Consider the following 17,916-nt stretch of genomic DNA (forward strand, 5'->3'; position numbering starts at 1 on the left):
GTAAAGCTTTGCATTGCAGACAATTTTCCACGAATATCAAAATAAAAATCATGAGAAAAAAAACAGTGCTGTAGTGTTGTTATCCCGGGTCTGAAACCCTTTGGTGTTTAAAAAACTGGTTTTAACCTTATCATTTTTCATACTATTATCCTCGGAAAGCTGTTTATAAAACGATAAATAACTATTATAATGTATTATCTTAGCATGGAGTATTCAACGAACAAGACATGAAGTTTTATGCTGCTGAAGTTATCCTTGGCCTTCAACACATGCACAAAAGGTAATTTTTTTTTGCGCGCGCGCTTTTTTGTACATTTTTGCGCGCTTTTTCCCTACTTGTTTAGGAATGAGATAGAATCCAGAGATAGAGGGGACTTTGGGTTGTTTAACTAGTCCCCAAAGTTTTATATTAACGTTTTCTTATTTGTTGAAAGACCCAAACGTTTCAACCACTAATAGTAATCTACAGAAGGGTAATTTTGTGTATCATTATTAGGGATGTATTCTTCTTTATTGTGCACTTTTCTAAAAGCAAAGCTTTTTTATAATTAGGGTCAGTCTTTCCGTTATAGATGAACCTTTTTTAGAATTAAGTAATAGAAATGTAAGTATGTCCTTAGACATATTCTGTATTTTAGCAGTTTTACAACAAATTTATATACAATTTAATTTAGACTTATACATTTATATATATTCTACTTATTCAGTTCTGACACACCAAATGTTATTGTTCGTTTGTCCTACCATTTCAGAACTTTGCTTTTATGAATGTTGTCATCCTGTTTGGAGTGCCTCAAGGTTGCATATTTGGTTCTTTTTTATTTTGGAAAAATATCATTTTCTTTGTTAAGTATAAAACATCCATGGTGGTCGGAGTTCTTTTAGGCAGGTTTTAAGCTACTTTTTATTTTAGGTTTATAGTGTATAGAGACCTGAAACCTGCCAACATACTTCTGGATGAAGGGGGCCACATCAGAATATCAGATCTTGGACTGGCGTGTGTTTTTAGGTAAGCTCCCCCCTCCCTTTCATCCCGTAGTGTGATTTTAGGTAAGGTGTCCTCTCGGTGTCTTCTTTGTCTAAGATATTGATAACTATTGAGCTTTCCATTTTAGTGAATCTTCATAAAGGCAAAGTTTAAGGGATGATTTAATTTTATTATAGACACCAGTATTGGTATTGTATTACTTTTTCTGTTCCTCCTTTCCACTTGGAATACGGAATCCCTGTATGCCAGGGCCTCAGCCACTAGTTCTATAAATAGTATTAAGGTGTTGTCGGTAGTTAAGATTTTAATAACTCCACTGAATGGGTTCTACACTTAATAATTCACTTAATCCGTCCGTAAATGGGGGATATGCTGATATTCAATATAGTTATGAAGATTCCCAAGCATCCATTATTATTACTTCTTTCGTCGGAATGTTAGTTATGCTTCAATAAAGAAATAACAAAATATATAGAAATATCTATCAATCTATCTATCTATCCGTCTATCTATTGAATATTTATTTCTAGTAAAAAACGGCCCCATGCCTCAGTAGGAACCCACGGCTATATGGCACCAGAAGTTTTGTCCAAAGGTAAATTTCCAAACCGATTAATATCCACTGGATTAGAACTGGTTCTAAGCATACTATCCGCATAATATCCGCGGAGAGCAGTCTATAATTCGATATGATAATAAGAATACATTCAAGGAGAAATATATTTCCAGTATGGCTTCCAAACAGATAAATCTCCGCTGAATTAGAACAGGTTCAGTCAGCTATACTGAAAAATCATGTATTGTACAACAGACAATTTTCCACGATAGATAAAATCAAAATGATAAGATGAATACCAGTTTTGTATATTTTCATAACAATATCTGCAGAAAGCTGTCTATAATACGATGATATAAATAACTATTCTAAATTTTTGGCGGGAAATTGTGGTAATTAAATTTTTTGGCGGGAAAATATCAGAGAGAGAAAGAGGGGACAATAGGCTGTTTATTATACTAGTCCCAAAAATCCTATAATAACGTTTTCTCATTCGTCCTCTTAACAACTTTGGGGACTTTCATCGAATTTTGATTGTTTATTTATAAAGTAAGGTCCAAACGTTTCAACCACTAACTGAAATCTACAAAAGGTGTATTTGTTTTAATTATCATTGGGGATGTACATCAAATTATCTGTCATTGTCTTATCCCTTTAGATCCTTGACTTGTTTGATATTAAGGAACTGCCTATGACAGTAGCGCGGACTGGTTCAGTTTCGGCTGTATGCTCTACAAACTTCTCAAGGGACATTCTCCTTTCAGACAGCACAAAACTAAGGTAGGTCTCTCCGTCTGTCTGTCTGTCTGTCTATCTGTCTCTCTGTATTCTATACAAACTTCTCAAGGGTCATTCTCCTTTCAGACAGCACAAAACAAAGATAATCTGTCTGTTTGTATGTCTTGTCTGTCTCTCTGTATGGTGTATAAACTTCTAGGGACATTCTCCTTTCAGACAGCACAAAACTAAGGTAAGTCTGTCTGTTTGTATGTCTATCTGTCTGTCTGTCTGTCTGTCTGTCTGTCTGTCTGTCTGTCTATCTGTCTGTCTGTCTGTATGTATGTATATATGTTTGTTTATCTGTCTGTCTCTCTTTCTGTCTGTATGTATATATGTTTGTTTGTCTGTCTGTCTGTCTGTCTGTATGTATATATGTTTGTTTGTCTGTCTTTCTTTCCGTCTGTCTGTCTGTCTGTCTGTCTATCTGTCTCTCTGTATGCTCTATAAACTTCTCAAGGGACATTCTCCTTTCAGACAGCACAAAACTAAGGTAATCTTTCTGTTTGTCTGTCTGTCTGTCAGTCTGTCCGTATGTCCAAGATGACCCTAACAATGATTGTTGAACTATCTATCTATCTATCTATCTATCTATCTATCTATCTATCTATCTATCTATCTATCTATCTATCAATCTATCTGTCTATCTATCTATCTATCTATCTATCTATCTATCTATCTAGGACAAGCATGAGATAGATAAGATGACCCTGACAATGAATGTAGAACTGCCCGACAATTTTTCTCCAGAACTAAAGAGCTTATTAGAGTCGCTATTACAGGAAAAATAATAATAAAGCGGCTAGCAGCAACATACTATCCGCAGAGTATCCGCGGAAAGCTGACTATAACACGATACGATAATAACAGGTAAATAATACTGGTGGATCTAAAGGAATAAGATAATGGCCTATACATTTATGTACATTCACAATGATGTTACACAAAATTACCCCTTTTTTGTAGATTACAATTAGTGATGGAAATGTTTGAATACTCATTTTGATGAACATATCAATTATAATCCAATGAAAGTCCCCAAGGTTGTTAAGCCTTAAAGAACAAAAAAACGACTTTGGGGACTAGTGGAATAAACAGCCCAATGTCCCCTCCATCCCTTTAAATAATTCCAGGACTATTTTCATTAAAAAAAAAGATGACATCTAAATATTGTTTTATCTATCTATATATCTGTGTATCTATATATCTATATATCTATGTATCTATCTATCAATATATCCATCTATCTATTTATCTATCTATCTATCTATGTATATATCTATCTATCTAGAGAGATGTGGACAAGAGACTTGGATGTTGTGGCGGGGGCTCCGAGGAACTCAAGAGTCACAAGTTCTTTGATGGCGTAGATTGGGAACAGGTAATAATACTAGGGTTGGGCCGGATATCCGGTGTGGCCGGATATCCGGCCATTTTCAATATCCGGCCGGATACCGGATATTAAAACTATCCGGCCGGATATCCGGCAATATAATCTTTTATATTTTTAAAAATCTTAAATGGCTGTAATTTTCTTATTATTAAAGCTAGAAGAACAATTTTTTCTGAATATGTTTATCTTTATGTAAATTTTATATTACAAATATCAAAACATAAATTTTGGCGGTGGCAGCAGTACTTGGCAGCTGCCAGCCGCAAACCGATGGTTGGCAGGTAAACGGCAACGGATTTTATGAAATTGTAATATGTCATGAAGATATATAAAAAAGCCTAAGTTTAAAATTTGAAATCTTCAAGTAAAAATTTGCGGTCACAGGAACCGTTTAAAGATTTCTGGAGACCTGGGGGTTCAGGACTTGTAGGATTATACCTGGAACCTGAAATCGACTTGAACACCTATATTACATATGAGGATGTACGACTATAGGATATTTTAGTATTAGATAACATGAAATGCTTTGTTTAAGTAAAAAAAAATATTTTTACTTTTTACCTGAATGACCTTACCAGGTTTGCTGGCATCCTGTGCCCGCCAGGAAGGAGGTATTAAAAACTCTCAGTTATGTGTCATACCCATATTTCGAAAGTCACTAAGTTATAGCCCTCTACCTCTATACACAGAAAATGGGATAGAAAAAAAACAGAGGGGGGTGCAGGCATTTAACGCCACCTCCCCGCCCATCCTCTAACCGTTGATACTACAGTAGTTCATTAGATTAATTGCTAAGAAGAAAGATCATATAATAGTTACTTAATTTTTAAGTTTTGACCTTAATTTTATATAATAAAACACCAGTTTTTAAAGAAATTTTTTTGCAGGTATAGTCCCTTTCGTGGCATCGCCCCTTAAGGAGCGATTATTCGTATTTTCACAGTAGCTTTCCTCCTATTTCTAGCCCAGGCGGGGGGCTCTAACCTTGCGGGGCCAATTGCCTAACCCTGCGGGGCAATCACCTAACCAATATATAACCTAACCTAACCTAAAATGACCTATTAAAAGCAATTTTAAAAATACGACAAATCGGCCCTTAAGGTGCGTTGCCACGAAAGGGACTATATCCTTTTTTGATACCTTAATAGGCAGGAATTTGGCCGGTTATCCGGCCGGATATCCGGTAATTTGGCCGGATAACCGGATATCCGGCATTTGAAATCAGCCGGATATCCGGTATCCGGCCAAACCCTAAATAATACACCATTATATATTAATATAAAGAGAACACACACAAATAATAGGGTTGAAGGGTCATTACAGGGGGGGGGGGCTAGACAATTTTAAAAGCCGGTCATTTTTCGTAACGTATACTGTAACTATTTACTTACGTCTAGGTATTTATTAAACAAGTCTTCTATTATTAAAATAGTTGAAACCTCTGATCAAAATTGAATCAACTCTAATTGAAACAATATTGATTTCATTCAACCACCATCCCGAAATTCTAGTGCTACTATCTAAGGATATTTTTTTTTATAAATTATTATGTTCAAAAAAGATCTTTGAAAATATTTATAAAAATCCTTTAAATTTAATTTATATCTATTGCTTTTTAGTTTTCAATTGACATCTGAAGAGTGTAAAAATGCACAAAACTATTTGAAATGTCTGAATAAATATGTATGTATGTATAGCTATATCTATCTAGGTATACCAGCAAAAGTATACCCCTAGGCTAATTCTGCCTCGGGGGAGGTAAACTATGTTAAATCTATTTATCTATATATCTATATAATTTCTCCGTGGGGGAAGTGTAAACATCTATCTATCTATGTTAAATCTATCTATCTATCTAGGTATACCAGCAAAAGTATACCCCCCCGCTAATTCCTCCTCGGGGGGAGGTAAACTATCTATCTATCTATGTATATATCTATAATCTATTTAATACTATCTATCTATCTATCTATCTATGTATCTAGGTTTACCAGCAAAAGTATACCCCTCCGCTAATTCCTCCGCGGGGGGAGGTAAACTATCTATCTATCTATGTATATATCTATAATCTATTTAATACTATCTATCTATCTATCTATGTATCTAGGTTTACCAGCAAAAGTATACCCCACCGCTAATTCCTCCGCGGGGGGAGGTAAACTATCTATCTTTCTATGTATATATCTATAATCTATTTAATACTATCTATCTATCTATCTATCTAGGTTTACCAGCAAAAGTATACCCCTCCGCTAATTCCTCCGCGGGGGGAGGTAAACTATCTATATATCTATCTATCTATATATCTATATCTATTTAATACTATCTATCTATCTATGTATCTAGGTTTACCAGCAAAAGTATACCCCTCCGCTAATTCCTCCGCGGGGGGAGGTAAACTATGTTAAATCTATGTATCTATCTATCTATCTATCTATCTATCTATCTATCTATCTATGTATCTAGGTTTACCAGCAAAAGTATACCCCGCCGCTAATTCCTCCGCGGGGGGAGGTAAACGCGGCTGACGCCTTTGACATCGGATCTTTTGATGAGGAAGACACAAAGGGTAAGCATTTCTATTGGTGGAAAAGTTTGAACACTGCAATAGGAGATTTTTATTTCCCCGAATTTTTTAGTAGGGAAGCTACTCTATAATCCGTCCGTCTGTCCGTCAGTCACGAAGTGTGGAGAAATCTGATTTTCTGTTGTTCCTACTAAAGATACAATGCTGAAACTTGTTGTCAACATTTCCATCATTAGGGAGATTAATTAACTATATAACATCCATAGCAAACGGACTGCTTTTAAGCAGCTTAATAGCCGCCTTCACTTTTTACAACAGATTTTTTCGGCTCCGACAAATGATACTTGGAATTTTTTTTGCCAATATTTCTTTCAATATGTATCAGAATTAGGTTTAAAAATCTATGGTAATCTGACTGCTTTTAAGCAGCCTTCAAAGACATAAACCTGATTTTCTTAAGGTTTCACGCTTTTAAGTTTTTGCATATTCTCTCTTTCTTTTCTCTTGTTATGATAACAGATAATCTGCTCTATAACTCACTTTGTCCGTTTATCTATTCTATAATAGATTTTGTGCTTTGCTACTTATGGATGTTATCATCCTTGTTTCTCCTTTTTTTAAGTTCAAGTAGTGCAGTTGCATTTATAATGCCGTAAAAAACATTTGCATTAAATATTGAACACTTTTGTATATGCACCTTGAATTTTGTCTGCCCCTTTTAGAGTTTCAACTGACGTAGGAGCTAACAACTGTGCTTATCCAAGTATTTTTTTATTTTTAGGTTTAAAGTTAACAGAGGCTGACCAAGAATTGTACAAAAATTTTCCCTTGACAATCTCGGAGAGGTGGCAGGCAGAGGTAAGTTTGTCTGTCTGTCTGTATGTCTGTTTGTTTGTCTGTCTGTTTGTCTCTCTGTTTGCTTGTCTGTTTGTTTGTCTGTCTATTTGTCTGTCTGTTATGTTTGTTTGTCTGTTTGTCTTTAAGTCTGTCTGTATGTTCGTAAGTCTGTCTGTATGTCTGTCTGACTATTTATTTGTCTGTCTGTATTTCTGTCTGTCTGTCTGTTTCTTCGTCTGTCTGTCTGTATGTCTATCTGACTATTTATTTGTCTGTCTGTATTTCTGTCTGTCTGTCTGTTTCTTCGTCTGTCTGTCTGTATGTCTATCTGACTATTTATTTGTCTGTCTGTATTTCTGTCTGTCTGTCTGTCTGTGTGTTTGTTTGTCGGTTTGTCTGTCTGACTATTGTCTGTCTGTCTATTGTCTGTCTATCTATCTATCTATTTATCTATCTAATCATCTATCTATCTATGTAGGTTGCTGACACAGTATTTGAAACAATTAATAGTGATTATGACAAGAAGGAGCACAATAGACGCAAACCCAAGGTAAAACTTCATAAAACTGCTTAATATCCGCTGGTTTAGAACAGGTCTCAGCCATACTAATACTATCCGCATAATATCCGCGGAAAGCTGTCTATAATACAATACAAGGTAAATCTTTATAAATCCAGGAAAGGAAGGGGACATTGGGCTGTTTATTACACTATTCCCCAAAGTTTTCTTACTTGTTGACTTAACAACTTTGGGGACTATTATTGAATTTTGATTGGTTGGTTCATAAAGTTGATTGTCTAAATGTTTTAACCAATAATTGTAAATTACAGAAGGGGTAATTTTGTGTTTCATCATAGTGGATGTACATCAAGTTATCGGCCATTGTCTTATCCCATTAGATCCCTATCATAAAATAATAACCCATAGGGTGTGTTCTTATGGTTGTATTATGTTTTATAACCCATGGAGTGTCACAGGGTAGTGTTCTTGGTTCTATTATGTTCTTATTTAGTAAGCTTGCTACATCCCCAATGATAATAAACAACATTTCCCCTTTTCAAACTAACTTTATATGTTTATTTAGGCAACTTTTGGTACCGACGAAAAAGAATCAGACATATTACTTCATGGCTATTTGAAAAAATTGGTATGTTTTTTTTATATGGCAGTTTCCCTTTATACCCTAGTAGTCTCAGCTACTTTTCAGTCAGATTACAAATTCACTGCCAATCTGAAATATATTTTCGGCAATGCAATCAAACCTGACACAATATCACCAAAAATCATATATGACATTTAGTGACATAGAGTCAGAGTTGGGGAAATTACCTAATCTGACACATTGTTGCCAAAAGTCAGATATGACATTTAGTGACATTGAGTCAGATTTGTCAGATTATAATCGGCAAACCCTGAGTTTTTCTTACCAAAATGGTAAAACCTCAGGTTTTGTCAGATTATAACCTGATGAAATGTAATCAAAACCTGAATTTTGTATTATTGAATATTCAAGGTTCATTCTTAATATAGTTATATAAACTAAAAAAGTAAGTTTCACCTTGGTTTTATATGAAAAAAGTGTTTGTCACTTAAAGTCACTAGAATTCAGTTTAGAGTATACTACATTACTATAAATGTATATATATTCACCAGAAAAACTCAGGTTCCTTACTGGAAGGTGCTTAAAATCACTTGCTCTAGTTCGTGCATAGTCCCCTAGTTTAGTGACATCTGTTTAAGATTTCTGCTGCTACAACATTAAAGTACTAGCGGCTACGCCCCTAGATGCCTCTAGGGGTCTTGTGGAGGGGGTAGTTGAATTAAGTTTCCCAATTTTTGTTATTTAGATTTAAAAAAACTTAAGATATTTTTTTGAGGGGGGAGGGAGAATTTTCTTAGGCGATTTTTCTTGGGAGGTTGGTGATACCCTCCCCCAAAATAGAGCAAACCTTCTTGGGACCTATGAGAAGCTACTCTGTAAAGGAGAACCTGATCAGTTCAGCAGTTAGCTAGATTCTTCAGTACAAACAGACAGACAAACATCCTGTCACTTTATTATAAAGATAATCTTTAGAGTGGACTAATTTTATTGATTCTCTGTTTTTAGGGTGGACCCTTTGCCCAGATATGGCAGACACGCTATGCTAAGTTATATCTCTATCTCTCTATCTAACTATCTATGTTTAGGGTGGACCCTTTGCCCAGACCTGGCAGACACGCTATGCTAAGTTATATCCAAACAGGTTGGGACAAGTTTTTTTTTATTAACACAGCTACTCTATCATTACAGTTTTGTCCACCTGTGTGTGTGTGTGTGTGAGAACAGTGAACATCTGCTCTATAACTCACCTTGTCTGTTTGTCCATCTATATGTTTATTTCTTTTTTTTTTTGGGGGGGGGGGCTTTGCTTCTTAGGGACATTGGTCATTTGTGTTCTATGCCTTTTTTTCACTTCTTCCACAAAAACCTGAACAATTAATGCTTTCTTTTCGTCAATTGTCAATACACCTTGGGACCTCTGCAACAGTAGTCTCCATCTGTCTCCACAAAGAATGTGTGTGTGTGTGTGTGTGAGTCTACTCTGGAATAATTGTGTATTTCTGTTTAGAATTGAGCTTCACACAGACAGTAATACTGTGTGTGTGTGTGTGTGTGAGTCTACTGTGGGATAATTGTGTATTTACTGTTTAGAATTGAGCTTCACACAGACAGCAATAATGTGTGTGTGTGTGTGTGTGTGAGTCTACTGTGGGATAATTGTGTATTTACTGTTTAGAATTGAGCTTCACACAGACAGTAATAATGTGTGTGTGTGTGTGTGTGTGTGAGTGTGTGTGTGAGTCTACTCTGGGATAATTGTGTATTTCTGTTTAGAATTGAGCTTCACACAGACAGTAATAAACCTGAACTAATGTTTATGTGTGTGTGTGTGTGTGTGTGTGTGAGTGTGTGTGTGAGTCTACTGTGGGATAATTGTGTATTTACTGTTTAGAATTGAGCTTCACACAGACAGCAATAATGTGTGTGTGTGTGTGTGTGTGAGTCTACTGTGGGATAATTGTGTATTTACTGTTTAGAATTGAGCTTCACACAGACAGTAATAATGTGTGTGTGTGTGTGTGTGTGTGAGTGTGTGTGTGAGTCTACTCTGGGATAATTGTGTATTTCTGTTTAGAATTGAGCTTCACACAGACAGTAATAAACCTGAACTAATGTTTATGTGTGTGTGTGTGTGTGTGTGTGTGAGTGTGTGTGTGTGTCTACTGTGGGATAATTGTGTATTTACTGTTTAGAATTGAGCTTCACACAGACAGTAATAAACCTGAACTAATATTTATGGAACAGATAGAAGATGTCAACACAGATTTACAGCAGGTCATAATAATAATAATAATAATAATAATGATAATAATAATAATAATAATAATAATAGCCCATAAGTAGAATAAGTTGAGGAGTAGAATCAGGAACTTTTGTCTGTTTCAAAATATCTTGTTCCTAACCTTAGAAATGACTAAAAGAAACACTATTTTTTAAGGTTTATTGAGAATTGTCCAATTTGTAGAGGTTTTTTGAGATTTTCTCAGGCTAGGAACGAGATTTTTGGAAACGGTCAAAAGTTCCTGATCCTACTCCTCAATGCCTATCCTGGAAGCATCATGAAGCCATAGTTCTGATTCATTAATTTTTTGACACCAATTTACAGATAGCTATACATTTGTATATCTGGTAGTCAGCGGTTTTAGGACTAAGGATAAATTTTAAATCATCCAGAGGTGTATTATACTCAAATAAATCATTTGCAGATCCCCCTTTTGGTATCAGAAAAAAAATGTCCAAAATCGACCCACCCTAATATATTTATATATATATTTAGGTAAAGAATGAACAAAGTATTATAATCCGTACAAAAGACATGCGCATTGTTCTCACCAATTCTGATGAAATAGCCCTGAGGGAGTGGTCAGTACAGCTGAGTAAAACCCTGCGGGACTCCAAGGTAATCTATATATAGTTTTTACGAAGTAAAGTACAAGTAGAGACGTAACAATAAAAAATAACAGGATGTGTGTGTGTGTATCTCTTGCTAACCAATGATGTTCTCCTTTACAGTGAAGCTCCACTTTTCAAGAGAAATTGTTATGGCTATACTTACTTTTATAAATGCATACTACACCTCTGTTGTTTTAGGAATTATTGGCTGGTCTGAGGAAGGCTGGTAAAATCTATGGAACAAGAGAGGGAAATCTGCCTAATAATTAATATTAACCAATAGTAGGGCTTTATTTTGTCACGTGACTAAAAATCAGCCAATAGTAGGGCTTTATTTTGTCACATGACTAAAAATCAGCAAATAGTAGGGCTTTATTTTGTCACATGAAAAACAGCCAATAGTAGGGCTTTATTTTGTCACATGACTAAAAATCAGCCAATAGTAGGGCTTTATTTTGTCACGTGACTAAAAAACAGCCAATGGTAGGGCTTTATTTTGTCACATGACTAAAAATCAGCCAATAGTAGGGCATTATTTTGTCATGTGACTAATGCTTGGTAAAATCTATGGAACAAGAGAGGGAAATCTTCCTAATAATTAGAACTAAATTGTGTGGACGCTTCTGTGCATCAGTTGTGCACCAACTGTAAATGTTTCCTGCACAACAAAGGTGTTATCATCATAATATTAGATATTAATTTTTTTATTTATGTATTTTATTGTAATATTTATGTATTAGCAATGTGCAGTTATTATTATTATTATATATACTGTAAAATTTGCATTGGCAAAATAAGTCTTTCCATGATTACAGTTGTTGCCAAGTTACAGAGGGGGGGGGGGGTATATTCATGTAGCCATCAAACTTTGGAGGACAATGCTAGTTCAATATAACCAAGTACCCAAAGTTTTACAGCCAACACACGTACTAGATAAGGGAATTATAAAACTTTGGGTACCAACGTGTTTTTTTTATGTAAAGCCAAATTATTAACCCTTGTCTAGTCTTATGATGTAGTCTCTTAATTTTAAATTTTATTTCCAACTAAAAAAATTATTAGACCAAGTTTATAACTTGGAAATAACTATCAAGTATTATACAGTATTAGTGTGTAGTAGTTTCATTTTAAAATTGTATTCTTTTCAATGTTGAATTTTTAGCTTTTAAGTTATGTACATTTTAGAATGTTAATTAATTTCCACTTCCTATGGATATAACTGTTCTTGTTTATATATAAATATGTTAAAATCTTCCTATCCGTGTCAAACCTTGCTTGCATGATGATTTTTGTAACAACAAGGTACAATATATTGCTACTCTATAATCAATGCAAATACACATTTATTTGTAGAATATTTACTTTAATTTTTAGCAGCGCCATTCTTTGGACAATTAGGGCCATATATAATGTTATAAGCATAGCATCTCAATAGTCTATATGTAGGTATGTCCATTATATATGTATATAAGAGATTAACTCTCAAATAAAATATGAAATTGTTTGCTTTTATGGATGTTGTCAGTTATTTTTTATATATCCATAACTTGAAATATATTATATATGTGTTTCCATCCTTTTTTTTATGATTATCCTATTATTATTATTATTATTATTATGTCTCATATGTGAAATAAATAAATGTTATCTATGTTAAATATTGTTACATTGCATAATTTGTATTTATTATATTTAAGAACTGGGTTAGATTTAGTCAATTTTTCTTTATTATATTATCTATTTCCACTATACTATATCCTTACTGGAAAAAGCAATTTTTGTGATCAATTTCTTACACATGTCTTCCAAATTTGCTTTAAAACACAGCAAAAACGAAGGAGGATTTAAGCAAGCAATCAACTGGAAAATTGCTTGTTTAAGTAAGGATTTCATAGCAAAATTGAAACATTTAAGTAGGAAATAAATCACAAAAATTGCTTGTCTAAAGAAGGATTTTGCACTTAAAAAGGAGGATTTAAGAAGCAATCAACCCTTAAAAATTGCTTGTTTAAGTAATGATTTCATATCAAAAATGGAAATTTTTCACAAAAATTGCTTGTTTATAAGTAAGGATATTGCACCCAAAATGGAGGATTTAAGAAGCAATCAACCCTTAAAAATTGCTTGCTTATTCAGCAAAAATGGATGATCTAAATACACAATCAATCCCAAAATTTGCTTGTTTATGTAAGGATTTTGCACCTGAAAGGGAGGATTTAAGCAGCAATCAAACATAAAAATTGTTTGTATAGGCAAGGGTTTTTGCTGCAAAAACGGAGGATTTTGATAAGCAATCAAGAAAAATGGAAGATACAAGTAGGCAATCAACCACAAAAAATTGCCTGAAATGATTAAAATTTAGAATTAAATTAATACGGTTTAAAATCTTTACCTCTCAGACATTTACATCAAAAGCATCCAATTTTGCTGATTCTTATCAGACACCCTTATATTTAGGGGTTTATAGTGCAATAATCATTGTTAAAATCAGCAATTTACTTACCAAAATGTCTTGTTAGTCTGTTAATACCGATTTATGTACGACACTTTGTTGTAAAATGCGGATTTTTTCTATGTGAGCATGTCCGACTTAAATGCGACAAAAAGGCTTATCCATTCAAAAACAGGATAAAATACAGTGCTAATACAGAGTTTACTAGGGAATAGTTATTGATCGTGATCGTGGCTCAACACGTAGCGCATCCGCTCGTCGCCGGGGAGTTGATAGGTTCGAATCTTGGACCGACACCGCGTCGTAACGAAAGACGTTAAAATGGTTTGTACTGCTGCTATGTCAGGTGCGTGACATAAGTAAGAATAGGGGGAATGCCTTGGCCCACAAACAGAGGCAACTCATCACCACAAACAGTTAGAACTTCTCAGACAAAGGTCGTGCAATCAATGGGTTAATGCAGAACATGGTAATATCCTCTTATAAATTGTTTTTCTATTTTGAAAACAGCGAACTATGAACTCTGGCCGCAGCGCTCGGCTCCTTAGCCTGCCTAGCCGCAGTGCTCGGCCCCCTTGCCTGCCTAGAGTATAATAATCAACATGTTTAAAATGAACGCACGGACATTCTGGTGATGATTATAGAGTTGCTACAATTTCTATATCGTACCTAAATACTACAGGAATCACCATGCCAAGTTTGAAATTGATAGGACAATTCTAACATGCCTAAAACAATGAAAAAAAGCTATCCGTTCCGGACAGATCGACACCCTAATTATAAAAAAATCTTCGTTTTCAAAAATCAGATTAATCGGATTAATTATATCCTATAAAAACTTGTTAAAAAAAAGTTAAAAATCGTCATGTTTAAAATAGACGTATGGACATTCTGGTTTTGATTATAGGGTTGTTACGCCTTTCTAAGTCATACCTAACTGTTATAGAAATCATCAACAAAGTTAGAAATCGATAGGAAAATTCTAGCATGTTTAAAAAGCTATATGCCATGTACAGACGTACAGACCGACCCTAATTATAGAAAAGCTTCGCTTTTAAAAAGGCTGCTGTGTGAGTATTTTATATAAAACTTAATTTGTTTATCTGTCTATTTAATAATCTATGATATATATTTAGAAATTAAATATTTTTGAGAAAAAAAATCTTCCAAAATTTATGTGAAAAATCTTTGAAATATTTTTGGTATCTCAGAAAATTAAACATAGAAGGTTGTTCTGTTAAAAAATGTTTTGCTTCATGGAATGAATCTTTATTGGGAAGCTAGTTTTTCTTGACTTTTCATACAGGTAAAATATTATAATAATTGGTGAATTCCCGCAAAGACTCTAGTCGAACAAAGAAACCTGCTGAAAAAGGGTAGTTTTTTAGAGAGAGAAAGGCCAATGAGCTGTTTGTTACACTAGTCCCCAAAGTTTAAAATAACATTATCTTATTCGTTGTCTAAATAGCTTCAAATTATCCTGTATTTAAGCAGTTTTTTTTTTCAACAAATTTACTTACAATTTTGTAACTATTATATTTTGATTATTCAATTCTGACACTCTACAAGTGTTAGTGTTCATTAGTCCGTTTTAGAGCTTCACTTTTATGGATGTTGTCATCCTTGTTTCAAAGTTACCTGGGTGTCCCAAAATATTTAATAATTCTTTGTATGGAATAAACCATTTGGTGAAAAAATGATATTAAATTTCAATCTTATTTTTGTAGCCATAATATCTTCGTTTGTCTGTCTGTAAACATATGATTTTCTCAGCTACTATTGGAGATATGTAGATGACTTACAACTCTTAATTTTTACATTTGCAAACCTATGTATATCTGTTTGTGTGTCTTTCTTTCTGTCTGTTTGTCCATCTTTCTGTCTGTATGTCAGTCTATATGTCTGTATGTCAGTGTGTATGTCTGTCTGTATGTCTGTCTGTATTTCTATCTGTATGTCTGTCTGTCTGCATATCTATCTGTATGTCTGTCTATCTGTATGTCTGTATGTCTGCATATCTATCTGTATGTCTGTATGTCTGCATATCTATCTGTATGTCTGTATGTCTGCATATCTATCTGTATGTCTGTATGTCTGCATATCTATCTGTATGCCTGTATGTCTGCATATCTATCTGTATGTCTGTATGTCTGCATATCTATCTGTCTGTCTGTATGTCTGTATATCTATCTGTATGTCTGTATGTCTGCATATCTATCTGTATGTCTGTATGTCTGCATATCTATCTGTCTGTCTGTATGTCTGTATATCTATCTGTATGTCTGTATGTCTGCATATCTATCTGTATGTCTGTATGTCTGCATATCTATCTGTATGTCTGCATGTCTGCATATCTATCTGTATGTCTGTATGTCTGCATATCTATCTGTATGTCTGTATGTCTGCATATCTATCTGTATGTCTGTATGTCTGCATATCTATCTGTATGTCTGCATGTCTGCATATCTATCTGTATGTCTGTATGTCTGCATATCTATCTGTATGTCTGTATGTCTGCATATCTATCTGTATGTCTGTATGTCTGCATATCTATCTGTATGCCTGTATGTCTGTATATCTATCTGTATGTCTGTATGTCTGCATATCTATCTGTATGTCTGTATGTCTGCATATCTATCTGTATGTCTGTATGTCTGCATATCTATCTGTATGCCTGTATGTCTGCATATCTATCTGTATGTCTGCATATCTATCTGTATGTCTGTATGTCTGCATATCTATCTGTATGTCTGTATGTCTGTATATCTATCTGTATGTCTGTCTGTCTGTCCTTCCCTCTGCTTGTGTAAGGGTGTAAGGAAGCAGTGCATCTTTCTTCTAGTTGGAAATTCTAAGTATGAAAAAGAACCACTTATAAGTTTTCAGAATTGTATTTGATAAAATATTTAACAAAAATCACGCAACCTTCATCAAACTAAAATCTTTAGATAAGACTAATAGGACGTTTGTCTGTCTGTCTTTTGAATGAGGAAGGTTAATGGTTCTCCCCCTTTCTTCAACCCTTTTATCTTGTATATTTATAAAGATCTTAAGGTATAAGACAATAGACGATAATAATAATAAGAACCACTCATAAGTTTTCAGAATTGTATTTGATAAAATATTTAACAAAAATCATGCAACCTTCATCAAACTAAAATCTTTATATAAGACTAATAGGACGTTTGTCTGTCTGTAGTTTGAATGAGGGAGGGTTAATGGTTCTCCCCCTTTCTTTAGCCCTTTTATCTTGTATATTTATAAAGATCTTATGGTATAAGACAATGGACAATAATAATAATGATAACAAAATTACCCCTTTTGTTATTGGTGGAATTATTTTGGTGAAAAGTTTGGACACTTCTAGTTAATAGAAATATCAATCTAGATTTACTTAAAGTACCCAAAGTTCTGACAGACAGACACATGCACAGACATCCTGTTACTTTTATATAAGGTTGCTTCACTCCTCCTAGTCTTTAGGGGAGGGTGAGGGAGGTTAGAAAAATATCCTTAAACCAATCACAAGATATTCTTAAAGCTTTCCTGAAAAGTACAACTTGTTCAGTCCAACAGTTTTAGATCTTAAGATTTCAAACAAATAGTGGCAACGCCCCTAGAGGCCAATAGAAGCACTTGAGGTGGGTAGATGGGGGAGAATTTTCAATTTTAGATTTAGAAAGAAAAGAAAAAAACGGTAATTTATCTTTGGTGGGTGGTGGTACCCTCACTTAAAATAGTTATAAACCTTCCCTTGACAATAATAGCAGTAGCAAGTTCTTTTAGTTCATAAAATATTCTAAACCAACCGCAGGACATTCAAAAAGCTTTCCTGAAAATCGCAACCTATTCCGACCAAGAGTTTCAAAGATCTTAAAGCTTAAAAAAATAGTGCCAACGCCCCTAGAGGCCTATAGAGGCACTTGAGGGGGGGGTGGAGGATTAATGTAATGGGTGGATGGTTGTACCCTCCCTTAAAATAGTTATAAACCTCCCCTGGACAATAATGGTTCAGCACTTAGCAAGCTCTTTTAATACACACAGACAGACATACACAATACACAGACATATACAAAGACTTAGAGACATCCTGTTACTTCTATATTAGTATACCTAGTATTGTTTTTTAACACATTTTTAAAAGCGAAGCTTTTCTATAATTAAGGTTGGTCTGTCTGTAATGCATAGCTTTTTCATTAATTTAGGCATGTTAGAATTGTCCCATTGATTTCAAACTTTGCTTGGTGATTTCTGTAGTAGTTAGGTATGATTTAGAAAGTGAAGCAACTCTATAATTGTGTCAAGAATGTCTGTACGTCCATTTTGAACATGATTTTTAACTTTTTTAATGTTAGTGCGATATAATGATCCGATTAATCTGAGATTTGGAA

General features: G+C 34.3%; 1 protein-coding gene across 1 annotated transcript in view; it reads left to right on the plus strand.

Moving 5' to 3' along the window:
• LOC145306807 (G protein-coupled receptor kinase 1-like) overlaps window positions 1–12,731 on the plus strand; it is a 14,534-nt gene extending 1,803 nt beyond the window's left edge. Inside the window, exons 3-16 of the mRNA XM_080149101.1 lie at window positions 204–280; window positions 914–1,009; window positions 1,519–1,583; window positions 2,227–2,324; window positions 3,005–3,101; window positions 3,611–3,702; window positions 6,181–6,283; window positions 7,023–7,099; window positions 7,557–7,628; window positions 8,164–8,226; window positions 9,267–9,322; window positions 10,374–10,455; window positions 10,958–11,080; window positions 11,272–12,731. Coding sequence (XP_080005227.1) covers window positions 204–280; window positions 914–1,009; window positions 1,519–1,583; window positions 2,227–2,324; window positions 3,005–3,101; window positions 3,611–3,702; window positions 6,181–6,283; window positions 7,023–7,099; window positions 7,557–7,628; window positions 8,164–8,226; window positions 9,267–9,322; window positions 10,374–10,455; window positions 10,958–11,080; window positions 11,272–11,343 — 1,173 coding nt within the window. The 3' untranslated portion in view covers window positions 11,344–12,731. The remainder of the gene's footprint in view (window positions 1–203; window positions 281–913; window positions 1,010–1,518; window positions 1,584–2,226; window positions 2,325–3,004; window positions 3,102–3,610; window positions 3,703–6,180; window positions 6,284–7,022; window positions 7,100–7,556; window positions 7,629–8,163; window positions 8,227–9,266; window positions 9,323–10,373; window positions 10,456–10,957; window positions 11,081–11,271) is intronic.
• Window positions 12,732–17,916: the final 5,185 nt, after the last annotated feature.

This window comes from Acartia tonsa, chromosome 15, assembly GCF_053477335.1.
Source record: "Acartia tonsa isolate MP-2025a chromosome 15, ASM5347733v1, whole genome shotgun sequence".
In the NCBI taxonomy this organism is placed as follows: domain Eukaryota; kingdom Metazoa; phylum Arthropoda; class Copepoda; order Calanoida; family Acartiidae; genus Acartia; species Acartia tonsa.